General features: G+C 43.3%; 1 protein-coding gene and 1 pseudogene across 1 annotated transcript in view; both read left to right on the top strand.

Moving 5' to 3' along the window:
- Positions 1-18,628, top strand: part of LOC110494522 (MAP kinase-activated protein kinase 3) — a 36,017-nt gene that overhangs the window by 10,663 nt on the left and 6,726 nt on the right. Inside the window, exons 2-7 of the mRNA XM_021569658.3 lie at positions 7,856-7,995; positions 8,874-8,938; positions 15,071-15,150; positions 15,287-15,410; positions 15,564-15,639; positions 17,612-17,736. Of these exons, the coding sequence (XP_021425333.1) occupies positions 7,856-7,995; positions 8,874-8,938; positions 15,071-15,150; positions 15,287-15,410; positions 15,564-15,639; positions 17,612-17,736 (610 nt within the window). The remainder of the gene's footprint in view (positions 1-7,855; positions 7,996-8,873; positions 8,939-15,070; positions 15,151-15,286; positions 15,411-15,563; positions 15,640-17,611; positions 17,737-18,628) is intronic.
- LOC149976088 (general transcription factor II-I repeat domain-containing protein 2A-like) lies at positions 5,556-6,888 on the top strand (annotated as a pseudogene).

The following is an 18,628-nucleotide window of genomic DNA, read 5'->3' as shown; positions in this document are numbered from 1 at the left end:
CAAGGCCATCAGGCTGCTAAATAGCAATCACTAACTCAGAGAGGCTGTTGCCTACATTGAGACCCAATCAATGGCCACTTTAATAAATGGATCACTCTAAATAATGCCACTTTAATAATGTTTACATATCTTACATTACTCATATCACATGTATATACTGTATTTTATACCGACTATTGCACCTTGCCTATGCCGCTCGGCCATCGCTCATCCATATATTTATATGTACATATTCTCATTCACCCCTTCAGATTTGTGTGTATTAGGTAGTTGTTGGGGAATTTTTAGATTACATGTTAGATATTACTGCACTGTCGGAACTAGAAGCACAAGCATTTTGCTACACTCGCATTGACATGTGACAAATAACATTTTATTTGATTTTAAATTACAGGTTTTGAGGAACACAGAAACATCCCTCTTTAAACTAGGCCAAAATAAATGTTTCAGTATGCAATTGTAGGTTTTCCTGGAGGATCAGATGTCCAGCAACATCATTGTGGGAAGTTGTCAACATCAACTCACAAAACTTGACTGGTACAATATGACATAATGGCTCCGGAGAGGATGGCTGCCGTTTCAATGGCCCCTAACCAACTTTGCTATTTTTTTTATATTTTTTTAACTCATTTTGTATCTAATGTCGTTGCTACCATCTCTTATGACCGAAAAGAGCTTCTGGACATCAGAACAGCGATTAATCACCTCGAACTGGACGAAGATTATCTTTAATGAGTCTGACATGAAGGATATACTGCTTCCCGGAGACCAGGCCCTCATCCCGTCATTCGCATGAAGAAAAGACAGAAATACAGGGGGTAGAGGTCTGGGTGCCTTGCGAGAATTTGCCAGTGAGTGAGGAAACCACCACTACCCTCGGTAATTACGCATTGTATCCCGCTGCCATGGAAAACCCCCCCAGCACGCTGGCAGATTCCCCCAAGCCACGGATGTGCCCCCGAGACAACTGCTCAATCCAATGACACCACACAAAAATAACAAAACAAAATAACCATGCCCAACGTATTCCAAAGTAGAACATGTCGCTACGCCTAACAGGGGAAAATAAAGGCTATAGCGCCGGGTAGCAAATAGCACTAACCTACTAACCTACCCAAATCTCCCACTGAGGTAAACAGCAGATTGTACTCACCACCTCAGACCGATGTCCCAACAGCAAGTAGAGCAAGAGTTTCCAGCCTGGGAAAGGGCCTGGAAAATAACTAATGTTACTCACTCCAACCTAGCACACAACCAACTATCCACCGCAGTGGCAAGTTTACCAAACATAAACAAAGGCAACCAACACTGGGCCTACAAAACAGCACAACTCAAAAAAGCCGTAACATATGATGCAAACAAATCACCTGCAGAGTTTAACACTAACTCCATGTTTTCTCCCAAACAAAATACACTTACCAGTTAGCTTAATAACACTAGTTTTAGGCCTACTGGCATATTTTACCAGGCAACACACCTGTTTGATGATGTCACTGATACGTCTGGAGTGCAATAAAGATTGTGTCATCTGTGGATCTGTTGTGACGGTTTGCAAATTGGAGTGGGTCCCGGGTGTGGGATGATGGTGTTGATGTGAGCCATGACCAGCCTTTCAAAGCGTTTCATGACTACAGATGTGAGTGCTACAGGGCGATAGTAATTTAGACAGGTTACCTTGGCATTCTTGGGCACAGGGACTGTGCCCACAGGGATTATGTATTACAGACTGGGTCAAGGAGAGGTTGAAAATGTACTAAAGTTTTCCAACTTTGCCAGTCTTGCCTACATTACATTTATATTTTAGTCATTTAGCAGACACTTATCCAGAGCGACTTACATTTACTCAAATTAGGAATTAGTCACAGGGAATTTCTTCACTATACAGGAAGTTAAGGGCATGAGGACCCATAGAACACAATAAGGCGAGGTCGAAAATGTACAGGTTAGGGTAATGTAATAATTTCATGTGGCAGCGTTCGAAAATAAACAACGTTTGTCGTTAAGGGTAGACCAAGGCGCAGCGTGATTTGAGTTCATCATATTTTATTAAAATGTGAACCAGCAAAATAAACAATACAACGAACGAAAAGCTTCATTGTGCCAAAATACATGCAACCAAACAAAGACAGGCTGCCTAAATATGATCCCCAATAGGGGACAACGATAGACAGCTGCCTCTGATTGGGAACCATACTAGGCCAACAAAGCAAAAGAAAACATAGATATACAAAAACTAGAGTACCCACCCTAGTCACACCCTGACCTAACCAAAATATAGAGAATAAACAGGGATCTCTAAGGTCAGGGTGTAACACCAGCGCCATTGCTGATTTTATTCTACAGGATAGCATTGAAAACGTGACCAGAGATCAGGTAGTAGAGTGCCTGTAGATATAGATAATGAAAAACATTTAAATTAAAACAATAACAGTAAAATAGTTATGCTATGTGTTTGCTGAGTAGTTAGCTGAATTTCACTACGTTTGTGTTTATTTTCCAAGTTTTTATGGCAAACTTTGTGTACTGCTAACATTCACTTCTTGTCATTTTTCCTCATATTGCTAGTCCCATTGTTTAGAATTCTTCCGCATTTATGCAAAGACTTATGGGATATCAGAATCCTCTTGTCCTAACCTGTGTATTTTCGACCTAGCAATAAGGTATTCAAGATTCACTCTCACATGCTCTCCAGATACTGAACAGGAGTACGGACCACTCTTTTAGAGTTACTGTGGGTTGTGAAGAATAACAGACATCAGTTAAAGAGGCCAACGGAAGTCCTTCGCTTCCACTTTCAACATACCCTGCAACAAAAAGGGAAGGACTTCCTCTTTATGGAGACTATCACTATAGGCATGGGTATAAAAATACACTTACACACTCATTAATGATAAAGAAGACACGCCTAAGCACATGTATACTCTAAACTATCCAAACTCAACTGCCGGATTGTGGTCCGGGTCTGGACCCAGAGAAGGATCAATCCAGACCGGACATCATCTCATTTTGTTATATAAAAGTCAATACATTATTTTTAGAAAGCTTTAAAATCAACCGGGCGCAGCGACCTCTTTATCACTGTCTCTCTCAAAGCAACACCCGCCTATACTAGTGCCCCGTCTAATCCAATCCCATGGTTATATGCAAATACAAAAGGGCCACGTCTTACCCAATCACATTCATCCAAATATCCTCTGCGGAACCTTGGGACAAGCAGGCAGAATGAAACAGAAAGATTTGACAGCGGTTCAACTGTAAATATCACAGCTAGAAGGAGCTTAGTCACGAGTATCTTTGCTAATATGGCTTGTAAAAAATGTTTTTGCACAAAGCCAATGTGCCTGATATGCAGTGAGTCCGTGGCTCTCGTGAAGTGTGCCAATGTTAAGCACTATTATGACACCAGGCATAGTCAATTCGATCAGACGTATCCCCTAAACACAGAGATGAGAACAAACAAGTTTCAAATCAAATCAAATGTATTTATATAGCCCTTCGTACATCAGCTGATATCTCAAAGTGCTGTACAGAAACCCAGCCTAAAACCCCAAACAGCAAACAATGCAGGTGTAGAAGCATGGTGGCTAGGAAAAACTCCCTAGAAAGGCCAAAACCTAGGAAGAAACCTAGAGAGGAACCAGTCTATGAGGGGTGGCCAGTCCTCTTCTGGCTGTGCCGGGTGGAGATTATAACAGAACATGGCCAAGATGTTCAAATGTTCATAAATGACCAGCATGGTCCAATAATAATAAGGCAGAACAGTTGAAACTGGAGCAGCAGCACGGCCAGGTGGACTGGGGACAGCAAGGAGTCATCATGTCAGGTAGTCCTGAGGCATGGTCCTAGGGCTCAGGTCCTCCGAGAGAGAGAAAGAAAGAGAGAATTAGAGAGAGCACACTTAGATTCACACAGGACACCGAATAGGACAGGAGAAGTACTCCAGATATAACAAACTTACCCTAGCCCCCCGACACACAAACTACTGCAGCATAAATACTGGAGGCTGAGACAGGAGGGGTCAGGAGACACTGTGGCCCCATCCGAGGACACCCCCGGACAGGGCCAAATAGGAAGGATATAACCCCACCCACTTCGTATAGCCCACAAAGATCTCCGCCACGGCACAACCCAAGGGGGGGGCGCCAACCCAGACAGGAAGATCACATCAGTGACTCAACCCACTCAAGTGACGCACCCATCCTAGGGACGGTATGAAAGAGCCCCAGTAGCCAGTGACTCAGCCCCTGTAATAGGGTTAGAGGCAGAGAATCCCAGTGGAAAGAGGGGAACCGGCCAGGCAGAGACAGCAAGGGCGGTTTGTTGCTCCAGAGCCTTTCCGTTCACCTTCCCACTCCTGGGCCAGACTACACTCAATCATATGACCCACTGAAGAGATGAGTCTTCAGTAAAGACTTAAAGGTTGAGACCGAGTTTGCGTCTCTTACATGGGTAGGCAGACCATTCCATAAAAATTGAGCTCTATAGGAGAAAGCCCTGCCTCCAGCTGTTTGCTTAGAAATTCTAGCCCAACTCAAATCACAATATGAAAGGTCCACCAAAGTCCTTGTCTATTTCCTTGCAGCCCAACAACATGCAATGTTGGATAGCTTGGGTTTTGTGAAAACACAAAAATACTTTTTCAGACGCTGAGATGATGAAAGGATGCATGTTTGAAGTTGCTGACACCTTGCTTGAAGGTAAACAAAAAGATGAGCTCAGGGAAAATCTCAAACAGATCCCACGGTCAGATTCCACAGCAATGAGGAGAACTGAAATATTAGGTGAAGATTTAACTCCACTACTTGATGAGGCCATTCAGAATGCAGCATGCATTTCATTATCTGTGGATGAATCAACAGATAACATTGATAATGCCTAGCTTCTGGCGTTCGGCAGATTTTATAACGAAACAAAGAAGCTGTTGGGCTGCTGCCAATGACTGGAACGAATTCCAAAAATCACTGAAGCTGGAGACTCATATCTCCCTCACTAACTTTAAGCATCAGCTGTCAGAGCAGCTCACAGATCACTGCACCTGTACATAGCCCATCTGTCATAACCCATCCAACTACCTCATCCCCATATTGTTATTATTTTATTTTTTTGCTTTATCTTGGCCAGGTCGCAGTTGTAAATGAGAACTTGTTCTCAACTGGCATACCTGGTTAAACAAAGGTGGGGAAAAAATATTACAATACAGAAGCACACACACGGGGAGAGGATATCCATGAGGCCATCAAAGGGATGCTGACAAAAAGGGGGATAGATCTGAAGTCAGAGGTCTCCATCAGCACAGATGGAGCTCCTGCCATGATAGGAAGAGGGAGGGGACTGGTTGCACATTTGAAAGAGGACCACTGTCAAGCTCTGAACTTAGAGAGCCGTTTTATTTCTCTATTTGGTTAGGTCAGGGTGTGATTTGGGTGGGCATTCTATGTTTTCTATTTCTTTGTTTTTGGCCGCGTGTGGTTCCCAATCAGGGACAGCTGTCTATCGTTGTATCTGATTGGGAATCATACTTAGGCAGCCTTTTTCCCACCTAATGTTGTGGGTAATTATGTATTTTCTGTTTGTGTGCGCCACGGTTGCATCACGTTTGTTTCTGTTTACCTGTTATTTTTGTGAAAGTTTCACTACGATTAAAAGAAATGTGGAATTACATGCACGCTGCGCCTTGGCTCATCCATGACAGGGAGTTTGAAGACAGTGAACGTGACATCATATCACGGCATCATCCATCAATCTGTCCTGTGTGCTAGTCTGGGAAAATAGTACTCTGAGGTCATGACAACATTGATGAAACTGATGAACGTTTTGAGTGCCACATCATCCCTACAACACCGCCTGCTACGGGGCATCCTGACAGAGGCCAATGCCAGCTCTCTCCCCTACTGCACGACAATGTCAGATGGCTCAGCAAAGGCAGGGTTTGGGAATGCTTTTGGGCCATTCAGGAGGAAATCAAAGCCTTCTTATCACAGCAAAAGAGTGACAAGACAACTCAGTTTTCTCTGTTTTTGGAAGATGAGGAGAAGATGGAAACAGTTGCATTTTTGACAGACATTACATCACACCTTAATCAACTGAATGTTAATCTGCAGGGACGGTTCAACACAGTGTGTGATATGATAACAGCAGTCCGGGCTTTCCAGAAGAATTTGGAGCTTTTCAAGAATGATCCCCAGGGAGAACTTGTCCACTTCCCCAATCTTCTGGTGCAAATGCAGGGAGACAAAGGTGTTCCCAGCCATTTTGTTTCCATCCAGAAGCTGATGGATAACTTCAAGGCTCACTTTGATGACTTCACTGTTGGAAGAGAACTGCTGGTGCTCATCCAGAACCCCTTCATGGTCACATTTGTGGCAAAGTTGTCAGAAGAAGCAAAACAGATCTTCAGATGGGTAGATGTTGCATCACTGCAGATGGAGTTGATTGAGCTGCAAGAAAATGTGTCTTTGAAAGAGCAGGCTGGTGATTGTGACCCTGTAACTTTCTGGGGAAAGATGGTGCCTGCAGGTGATGTCCCTGTTCTCAAGAAACTGGCACTATACATCCTGACCATGTTTGGCTCCACATACAGCTGGGAATCAGCCTTCTCCACAATTAACTTGATTACAAACAAATACCGCACCAGGCTCACCAATGAACACCTGCTCCAGTGTCTCAGAGTTGCTCTCACACTTTTGTGCCAAAGTTCAAAGCATTGCCAGGAGACAGAAAGCGTAATTTCTCTCATTAATGCAGGGCAAGGCCCAGAGTGACTTATACATGAACATTGCATGGTCCACAGTGACCTTCTGTGCATTCAGATGATTCTTTTTGTTGAATTATCCTTTGTTCTCCAGAAAACGTGCACTTTATTTAAAATAAATACATTCGTTTTTATTCAAGGCCCAATGGTTCACAGTGCACTTTTTGCATAGACAATTATGCAACCACTTTTGTGTCACTGGACCTTTTCAAATAGTAGTTGAGTACTTCTGCTCTAAACACACACATAAAAACACACTAATTCACAATATAAATATGCATCTACCCTAAAACGAAGGATCATTTTTATTATTTTGTGTGAAATGTATATAAAACCTAGTTCCTGCTTCCTCTAGTAACATTGTAAATCTTCAAAAAGGGTTGATGACTGTTTTGGTTGAAGTTTTAACAGTCTATTTTATTATCTGCTCTTAACAACACATGCGTAACTTGGCCACTCATAGGCCATTCAGTTTGGATGGATGATGCCATGAGGATATGAAGAGACCTTGTCTCTTAGGACCAAATCCTAACTTTTGTCCACTTTACCTGTGTTAAAAAAAATGCATTAGTTGTTCATTGAGGGAGACAGGTTGCCGATTATGACTTCTGTTATCGAATGACTCCTTTAAGTCCGTTTATAGCCAGTCATTCTAAAACCACAGCTTAGATGAAACTCCGTCTCCATCCGCATCCGTACAGTAGCTTCCACATTTCTCACCATCCACGTTATCATATAATTGAATCTGTAAAAAGTATGTTAGAGATTGTGTAAGGTTGTGGTATAGGATGAGTGGTAGCCAGACTGGCTGTGTTGTGTTCTGTTCTCAGCTGGCTAGTCTTGTATCCAGCTGGAGCCCACTCTGTCACTGTCAGCACCCAAAAATATCCTCTGATGGAAGACAGGTGCTATGTCAAGGCCTGCTGTGTGTGTGTGCATGCGTATTTGTGCGTATGTGTGTGTCTGTGCATGTGTTATGTCTATTTCAAGTCAAGGTTTGTGTTTAAGTCATTGCACACACAGGCCCCCTAACATGTATGGTAGGGAACTGAAAGAGGGAAAAATACAATTCCTACCCCACCTCTTCCTGTTTCTCTCTCTCAGATCCTCTATGACAGTCCCAAGGCGAGGCGGGAGGTTGAGCTACACTGGCGGGTGTCGGGGGGGCCATACATCGTTCGCATTCTCAGTCTGTACGAGAACATGCATCATGGGAAGAAGTGCCTGCTCATCATCATGGAATGGTAGGATCCTGCACTGTCAGCTCTTTTACCCAGAATCCTCTGTTCTCTGTGGGAATACAAGTTGTATTGCTCTGTTCTCAGCCACTAGCCATAAACTATTGACATAGTGCCAATCCCTCATAGCTTCTCTTTGACACCATTAGGCTTGATGGAAAGCTCACTCACTTGGCCTTGGTGTGCCTATGCAGGCCAAATATGTGGCAGGCCTGGGCCATGGCTGGGGCTCCACCTGTGCCTCACAAAAAAATTACACCCGACTCTCTTGATATACTGTAGTATTCTCTCATCCTCTGGTCAATAAACCAGTCAAGTGCCAAGGAAATAAAGTACATATGGTATGTGGAAGTTTAAACATGACATAAGCAACATACACCTCATGTTTAGATGCTGACAATTATTTCCCTTGAGGTGCATTTTCAGAGACATGGGAGTATAGTAGACCAGTCGTAGACAGGGAGCCTGACGGTTCAGTGCTGAGTTACGGGTGTGTTCTCTGTAAAGTCATTTCTCTTTGTGGTCAGCTCTTTCCTGTCTCAGAGAGGGTCAGAGGACAGTAGAGGAGTTACACTGTATATGGAATTTTGAATGTCAGTGTGTGTTTGTGTATAATGACAAAATGGGAAGACAGAGGGGGAGATGAAGTGCATTGCATACTGTTCTGTTCCCAGTCAAACGTTGTCCCACTAACATCGTGCTCATCAAGACTGCTTCTAAATGGTTCCCCTATTCAATGTAATATTTTAGGGCCTTTTATTGACGTAGCAGAGATTATCTTGTAGAAACATTTATAATGTGGGAGAGTGATAAGCAGTGTTGTTTTTAGAACTACATGACAGCATCTCAATATTATCTCAATGTGTGTGTTTCTCTGGTTCCAGTATGCAAGGTGGAGAACTGTTCAGCCGGATCCAGGCCAGAGGGGACCAGGCTTTCACTGAGAGAGGTGAGGGGGCTCAGAAGGGAGGGAGCCAGGGAAGGAGGACTGGGCTACAAGTTTCTGGGAATGGATGTACTACAGTGCCTTCCAAAAGTATTCATGCCCCTTGGCGTTTTTCCCCATTTTGTTGCATTACAACCTGTAATTTAAATAGATTTTTATTTGGATTTCATATAATGGACATACACAAAATAGTCCAAATTGGTGAAGTGAAATTAAAAAAATTACTTGTTTCAAAACATAAAAAACAGGAAAGTGGTGCGTACATATGTATTCACCCCCTTTGCTATGAAGACCCCAAATAAGATCTGGTGCAACCAATTACCTTCAGAAGTCACATTATTAGTTAAATAAAGTCCACCTGTGTGTAATCTAAGTGTCACATGATCTGTCACATGATATATACACCTGTTCTGAAAGGCCCCAGAGTCTGTAACACCACTAAGCAAACAGCACCATGAAGACCAAGGAGCTCTCCAAACAGCTCATGAACAAAGTTGTGGAGAAGTACAGATCAGTGTTGGGTTATAAAAAATATCAGAAACTTTGAACATCCCACGGAGCACCATTAAATCCATTATTAAAAAATGGAAAGAATATGGCACCATAACAAATCTGCCAAGAGAGGGTCGGCCACCAAAACTCACGGACCAGGCAAGGAGGGCATTAATCAGCGAGGCAACAAAGAGACCAAAGATAAACCTGAAGGAGCTGCAAAGCTCCACAGTGGAGATTGGAGTATCTGTCCGTAGGACTACATTAAGCTGTATATTCCACAGAGCTGGGAGAAGAGTGGCCAGAAAAAGCCATTGCTTAAAGAAAAAATAAGCAAACACGTTGTGGGAGACTCCCCAAACATGTGGAAGAAAGTACTCTGGTCAGATGAGACTAAAATTGAGCTTTTTGGCCATCAAGGAAATGCTATGTATGGCGCAAACCCAACACCTCTGATCACCCCGAGAACAACATCCCCACAGTGAAGCATGGTGGGGTAACATCATGCTGTGGGGATGTTATTCATCGGCAGGGACTTAGAAATTGGTCAGAATGGAAGGAATGATGGATGCTAAATACAGGGAAATTCTTGAGGGAAACCTGTTTCAGTCTTCCAGAGATTTGAGACTGGGATGGAGGTTCACTTTCCAGCAGGACAATGACCCTAAGCATACTGCTAAAGCAACACATGAGTGGTTTACGGAGAAACATTTAAATGTCTTGGAATAGCCTAGTCAAAGCCCAGACCTCAACCAATTGAGTATCTGTAGTATGACTTAAAGGTTGCTGTACACCAGCGGAACCCATCCAACTTGAAGGAGCTAGGGGCAGTTTTACCTTGAAGAATGGGCAAAAATCCCAGTGGCTAGATGTGCCAAGCCTACATAACCCAAGATACTTGCAGCTGTAATTGCTGCAAAAGGTGACTCTACAAAGTATTGACTTTGGGGGGTGAGTAGTTATGCACGTTCAAGTTTTCAGTTTTTTTGTTGTCTTATTTCTTGTTTGTTTCTTCAAAGTGGTAGGAATGTTGTGTAAATCAAATGATACAACCCCCCCAAAAATCTATTTTAATTCCAGGTTGTAAAGCAACAAAATAGGAAAAATGCCAATTGGATGAATACTTTTGCAAGCTACTGTATATACTGTATGTGTGACCCCTCTTTCTTCAGGCAGCTTTGTTCTGACACACACACACACACACACACACAGTTGAAGTCGGAAGTTTACATACACCTTAGCCAAATACATTTAAATTCAGTTTTTCACAATTTTAAGGATGTGAAATGTCAGAATAATAGTAGAGAGAATGATTTATTTCAGCTTTTATTTCATCACATTCCCAGTGGGTCAGAAGTTTACATACACTCAATTAGTATTTGGTAGCATTGCCTTTAAATTGTTTAACTTGGGTCAAACGTTTCAGGTAGCCTTCCACAAGCTTCCCACAATAAGTTGGGTGAATTTTGGCCCATTCCTCCTGACAGAGCTGGTGTAACTGAGTCATGTTTGTAGATCTCCTTGCTTGCACACACTTTTTCAGTTCTGCCCACAAATGTTCTATAGGATCGAGGTCAGGGGTTTGTGACTTTGGAAGTATACTTGGGGTCATTGTCCATTTGGAAGACCCATTTGCGACCAAGCTTTGACTTCCTGACTGATGTCTTGAGATGTTGCTTCAATATATCCACATAATTTTCTTTCCTCATGATGCCATCTATTTTGTGAAGTGCACCAGTCCCTCCTGCAGCAAAGAACTCCCACAGCATGATGCTGCCACCCTCGTGCTTCACGGTTGGGAGGGTGTTCTTCAACTTGCAAGCTTCCCCCTTTTTCCTCCAAACATAACGATGGTCATGATAGCCAAACAGTTCTATTTTTGTTTCATCAGACCAGAGGACATTTCTCCAAAAAGTACGAACTTTGTCCCCATGTGCAGTTGCAAACCGTAGTCTTGCTTTTTTATGGCTGTTTTTCAGCAGTGGCTTCTACCTTGCTGAGTGGCCTTTCAGGTTATGTCGATATAGGACTTGTTTCACTGTGGATATAGATACTTTTGTACCTGTTTCCTCCAGCATCTTCACAAGGTCTTTTGCTGTTGTTCTGGGATTGATTTGCACTTTTCGCACCAAAGTATGTTCATCTCTAGGAGACAGAACGTGTCTCCTTCCTGAGCGGTATGACGGCTGCGTGGTCCCACAGTGTTTATACTTGCGTACTATTGTTTGTACAGATGAACGTGGTACCTTCAGGCGTTTTGGAAATTGCTCCCAAGGATGAATCAGACTTGTGGAGGTGTACAATTTTTTTCTGAGGTCTTGGCTGATTTATTTAGATTTTCCCATGAGGCACTGAATTTGAAGGTAGGCCTTGAAATACAACCACAGGTACACCTCCAATTGACTCAAATGATGCCAATTAGCATTCCAAAAGCTTGTAAAGCCATGACATCATTTTCTGGATTTTTCCAAGCTATTTAAAGGCACCGTCAACTTAGTTTATGTAAACTTCTGACCCACTGGATTTGTGGTACAGTGAATTATAAGTGAAATAATCTGTCTGTAAACATTTGTTGGAAAACTTTAAAAACTTTGAAATAACACATATGGAATCATGTAGTAACCAAAAAAGTGTTAAACAAATCAAAATATATTTTATATTTGAGATTCTTTAAATAGCCACCCTTTGCCTTAATGACAGCTTTGCACACTCTTGGCATTCTCTCAACCAGCTTCATGAGGTAGTCACCTGGAATGCATTTCAATCAACAGGTGTGTCTTCTTAAGCAGCGTAAAAGAGGGGTGACAGGGGTGACTGGGGTCTTTGACAATTTTTAGGGCCTTCCTCTGACACCGCCTGGTGTAGAGGTCCTGGATGGCAGGAAGCTTAGCCCCAGTGAAGTACTGGGCCGTACGCACTACCCTATATAGTGCCTTGCGGTCAGAGGCCGAGCAATTGCCGTACCAGGCAGTGCTCTCGATGTGGCAGCTGTAGAACCTTTTGAGGATCTCAGGACCCATGCCAAATCTTTTTAGTTTCCTGAGGGGGAATAGGCTTTGTCGTGCCCTCTTCATGACTGTCTTGGTGTGTTTGAACCATTCTAGTTTGTTGTTAATGTGGACGCCAAGGAACTTGAAGCTCTCAACCTGCTCCACTACAGCCCCGTCGATGAGATTGGGGGCGTGCTCGGTCCTCCTTTTTCTGTAGACCACATTCATCTCCTTAGTCTTGGTTATGTTGAGGGATAGGTTGTTATTGTGGCACCACCCGGGCCAGGTCTCTGACCGCCTCCCTATATCAAATCAAATCAAATGTATTTATATAGCCCTTCGTACATCAGCTGATATCTCAAAGTGCTGTACAGAAACCCAGCCTAAAACCCCAAACAGCAAGCAATGCAGGTGTAGAAGCACGGTGGCTAGGAAAAACTCCCTAGAAAGGCCAAAACCTAGGAAGAAACCTAGAGAGGAACCAGGCTATGTGGGGTGGCCAGTCCTCTTCTGGCTGTGCCGGGTGGAGATTATAACAGAACATGGCCAAGATGTTCAAATGTTCATAAATGACCAGCATGGTCGAATAATAATAAGGCAGAACAGTTGAAACTGGAGCAGCAGCACGGCCAGGTGGACTGGGGACAGCAAGGAGTCATCATGTCAGGTAGTCCTGGGGCATGGTCCTAGGGCTCAGGTCCTCCGAGAGAGAGAAAGAAAGAGAGGAGAGAATTAGAGAACGCACACTTAGATTCACACAGGACACCAAATAGGACAGGAGAAGTACTCCAGATATAACAAACTGACCCTAGCCCCCCGACACATAAACTACTGCAGCATAAATACTGGAGGCTGAGACAGGAGGGGTCAGGAGACACTGACACTATAGGCTGTCTCGTCGAGTAGGTGTTCCACAACTTTTGACCGGTAGGGTATATGATACACCCACACAATGGCAACACAATGACGTTAGTAGAATTGATTAAATCTAAAGATATTTGTCAAAAATGGATTAGAATGTAAAAAGGTACAAATGTAAGGACATAGAAATTACCACAAAGGACACAATGAACTACCAGATGACCACAGACTAATACTGGACCTATAAAACCCTGATACTAATTTTAAACAGGAATAATATTAAAACCTCAAAATGAGAAAAGGATTCGAATAATAAAAAATCTACAGTATTGCAATTGTACATCCGTAAATCAAATATGAATCAAACCCTGTAGACAAGTAAAGCCGGGGGAAACGTACAGTAGCTAACTACTTTCCCAACCTTGAACCCTAGAAAGCTGAAGCTAGTTTGAAACTGGTACCTGTATAGATACTGTACCTAATAGCCAGCAGATAGTAAAGTTAAAACACTTGAGAGCTCTAAGCTAGAGTTTTACAAACAATAAAAAGCTTGGGACGCCCCGAAAATAATATTAAAAAGTTTGGTCCTTGTCCTTGGACATGGAGGCGTTAAAACACAAATGTTACCATCCCAATGACTAAAGCCATCGATCACGTGACACCATTCATTCCTATGTGAAGATTCAATAGCGCATTGAAGCAAAATTTAAGTCGGTTAAGATGGTATCTTATGGAGACATAACATGAACAGTTTATGCTACTCCAGGAAGTGACATTGCAGGTCGGCTCGGTGTTGCCCCCGCTCATTGAGTAATTCAAGTTAAAGGCAGACCGGGGTACTGAAGGCTGCCATTAGCAAATACATTTTCCTTATAACTTCTTCTGTGTGCGATTTTGAAATAATCTGTTCATCCGGTTGGCATTTCCACTCACCACCAAATAAGATGATGAGAGGAAACCCAGTGACCAGCATTGGAAGAAGTAAGATTAATTTTGGCCGACATTCTGCTAAATTTGTCATCGATTAAACACTTGATCTCAATAAAGTTTTCTGTTCCCAAAACTAGAATCTGTCACGTAAAGAGTGGACTAAGTTTTGTAGACTTTACCCTTTGCCAAGGTTTCAAAAAATTGCGTTAAGGAGTGCAAGGGCAAATTGAGTTACTGCGCAAGCGCACTTCACAGAGTAGGCGTTCCCTAACGGAAATGTACAAATACATGCTAGAACGGGCCAATAGGATCTTGCTGGTGCTTGGCTCTGCCCACCTCCTTGCTTGTTTTGCCAACTATGATTTTCTCCCATTGGAAATTACAGGCTGTGGTCTATCTTGGGTTAGTTATAAAAATCTTTGCTGTATTGACTAGCTTGGCTATCCAGCAGTTCGTTTGTCTGTCCCTCGAGCATGATGGCGAATCTGATGAACCACAAAATGTTAAGAGAATAGCGAGTGAAAAGTAGCTGGCTACACTCATATTGTTCCAGACTATTAAACAAAAAGTTCATTGAACAATAAACGTTGGTGTCTCAACACTCTTAGCGAACTCTGTCATTGTTTCCCAAGATCACCTCAGCCCAATCTGCGTGTACCCGGCCAATATACTTGGCGCCTGTGCCACACCGTACGTGGACGCAGACAGTTCTGTACGTGGGCACAGGCAGGTCCAAAGTACGGACGTGAGCATGGCACACATAATAAACTGAACACAGTCTTTACAGGGGGTTACACACTGTATGTTTAATGTTACATACAGTGTTGTCCTGAGACTGTGTCTCTCTGCTCTCCTCTTCTAGAGGGCTCAGAGATCATGCGGGATATTGGCACGGCCATCGAGTTCCTCCACAACATGAACATCGCACACAGAGACATCAAGGTGAGCAATGTCACTCACACACAGATCAAGATAAGAGCAACAGATAGTGACAAACAGAGTTGGCATGCATTTATTAATACTATGTATAAACAGTGACATGTTTAATGATGGATACATTTCACTTCCTCTCGCTTAGCCTGAGAACCTGCTGTACACCCATCAGGAGCGCAATGGTACTCTCAAACTGACAGACTTTGGCTTCGCTAAGGAGACCACGCACAACCTCCTGCAGACCCCCTGCTACACCCCTTACTACGTGGGTAAGTTACTATACTACTGTAGGAATAGGAATATGTGTGACAATCAGATTTATTACACTATATTATGCATACTTTGGACTTAAGTGGTTTCCATCATGTAATTGTATTTTCTGTCTGTCTGTCTCAATTTGTGTGTGTTTCCATGTTGATAAGCCCCTGAGGTTTTGGGCCCGGAGAAATATGACAAGTCGTGTGACATGTGGTCTCTGGGTGTCATCATGTACATCCTGTGAGTACTGTGTGCGTGTGTGTGGTTGGTTGGTTGGTTCTTCATCCTGGTGGGGACCTAAAGTCCCCACACGAATAGTAAAACAAGGAAAATTCTCCCTCGTGGGGACATTTCCCACGTCCACATGAGGACAAAGGCTATTTTAAGCTTAGGGGTTAGGGTTAGGGTTACAATTAGGGTAAGGGGTTAGGATTTAGGTTTAAGGTTTGGGTTAAGGTTGGGGTAAGGGTAGGGTTAGGTCCCTACGATGATAGAAGAGCATAACTTGTGTGTGTTAGATTTCCTGTGTGTGCATATACAGTGCATACAGTGGGGAGAACAAGTATTTGGTACACTGCCGATTTTGCAGGTTTTCCTACTTACAAAGCATGTAGAGGTCATAGGTACACTTCAACTGTGAGAGATGGAATCTAAAACCAAAATCCAGATAATCACATTGTATGATATTTAAGTAATTAATTAGCATTTTATTGCATGACATAAGTATTTGATACATCAGAAAAGCAGAACTTAATACTTGGTACAGAAACCTTTGTTTGCAATTACAGAGATTTTCTGTAGTTCTTGACCAGGTTTGCACACACTGCAGCAGGGATTTTGGCCCACTCCCCCATACAGACCTTCTCCAGATCCTTCAGGTTTTGGGGCTGTCGCTGGGCAATACGGACTTTCAGCTCCCTCCAAAGATTTTCTATTGGGTTCAGGTCTGGAGACTGGCTAGGCCACTCCAGGACCTTGAAATGCTTCTTACGGAGCCACTCCTTAGTTGCCCTGGCTGTGTGTTTCGGGTCGTTGTCATGCTGGAAGACCCAGCCACAACCCATCTTCAATGCTCTTACTGAGGGAAGGGATTGTTGGCCAAGATCTCGCGATACGTGGCCCCATCCATCCTCCCCTCAATACGGTGCAGTCGTCCTGTCCCCTTTGCAGAAAGGCATCCCCAAAGAATGATGTTTCCACCTCCATGCTTCACGGTTGGGATGGTGTTCTTGGGGTTGTACTCATCCTTCTTCTTCCTCCAAACACGGCGAGTGGAGTTTAGACCAAAAAGCTCTATTTTTGTCTCATCAGACCACATGACCTTCTCCCATTCCTCCTCTGGATCATCCAGATGGTCATTGGCAAACTTCAGACAGGCCTGGACATGCACTGGCTTGAGCAGGGGGACCTTGCGTGCGCTGCAGGATTTTAATCCATGACGACGTAGTGTGTTACTAATGGTTTTCTTTGAGACTGTGGTCCCAGCTCTCTTCAAGTCATTGACCAGGTCCTGCCGTGTAGTTCTGGGCTGATCCCTCACCTTCCCCATGATCATTGATGCCCCACGAGGTGAGATCTTGCATGGAGCCCCAGACCTAGGGTGATTGACCGTCATCTTGAACTTCTTCCATTTTCTAATAATTGCACCAACAGTTGTTGCCTTCTCACCAAGCTGCTTGCCTATTGTCCTGTAGCCCATCCCAGTCTTGTGCAGGTCTACAATTTTATCCCTGGTGTCCTTACACAGCTCTCTGGTCTTGGCCATTGTGGAGAGGTTGGAGTCTGTTTGATTAAGTGTGTGGACAGGTGTCTTTTATACAGGTAACGAGTTCAAACAAGTGCAGTTAATACAGGTAATGAGTGGAGAACAGGAGGGCTTCTTAAAGAAAAACTAACAGGTCTGTGAGAGCCGGAATTCTTACTGGTTGGTAGGTGATCAAATACTTATGTCATGCAATAAAATGCAAATGAATTACTTAATCATACAATGTGATTTTCTGGATTTTGGTTTTAGATTCCGTCTCTCACAGTTGAAGTGTACCTATGATAAAAATGACAGACTTCTACATGCTTTGTAAGTAGGAAAACCTGCAAAATCAGCAGTGTATCAAATACTTGTTCTCCCCACTGTACATAGTATATAATCAAGGGTTAGGGTTAAGTCAGTGCAACTTAATAACTATCAACCTCTACGTAATTGTCTCCTCTGCAGGCTGTGTGGGTTCCCTCCATTCTATTCTAACACAGGCCAAGCCATCTCTCCAGGGATGAAGCGGAGAATCAGGCTGGGCCAGTACGAGTTCCCAAAACCTGAGTGGGCTGAAGTGTCAGAGGAAGGTGAGACTGGGTCGGGTTACCCTGGCTTTTGTTTAGTTAGTATAGCGTTGCATTCCTCCAATGACTTCAGTCCCAGGGACCTTTTACTCTAGAAAACATAAGCAAACTTCTAAATAGTCAGTTTCACAGCACAACACTCATGCAAAAGCACACACAGACATACACAAGGCACAAAAACACAGAATAGCAGCTCTTAAATTCCAGGAATAATTTGACTGAATCTCAGAAGTCACACTGGTAGGGCATCCTACTCGCGTCAAACCGCTCAGGTATGACGCGTTCTGTCTCCTAGAGATGAACATACTTTGGTGCGAGAAGTGCAAATCAATCCCAGAACAACAGCAAAGGACCTTGTGAAGATGCTAGAGGAAACAGGTACAAAAGTATCTATATCCACACTAAAATGAGTCCTATATCGACATAACCTGAAAGGCCGCTCAGCAAGGACTACGGTTTGCAACTGCACAAGGGGACAAAGATCGTACTTTTTGGAGAAATGTCCTCTGGTCTGATGAAACAAAAATAGAACTGTTTGGCCATAATGACCATCGTTATGTTTGGTACCAGATCAATGTGGAGCTATATACAGATTGTACCAGATCAATGTGGAGCTATATACAGGGAGTACCAGTACCAGATCAGTGTGGAGCTATATACAGTACCAGTACCAGATCAATGTGGAGCTATATACAGGTTGTACCAGTACCAGATCAATGTGGAGCTATATACAGGTTCTACTAGTACCAGATCAATGTGGAACTATATACAGGAGTACCAGTACCAGATCAATGTGGAGCTATATACAGGTTGTACCTGTACCAGATCAATGTGGAGCTATATACAGGGAGTACCAGTACCATATCAATGTGGAGCTATATACAGGGTTTACCAG

Source organism: Oncorhynchus mykiss, chromosome 17, assembly GCF_057628025.1.
Source record: "Oncorhynchus mykiss isolate SJ-2025 chromosome 17, ASM5762802v1, whole genome shotgun sequence".
NCBI lineage: Eukaryota > Metazoa > Chordata > Actinopteri > Salmoniformes > Salmonidae > Oncorhynchus > Oncorhynchus mykiss.
This window is presented reverse-complemented; position numbering and strand designations above follow the sequence as displayed.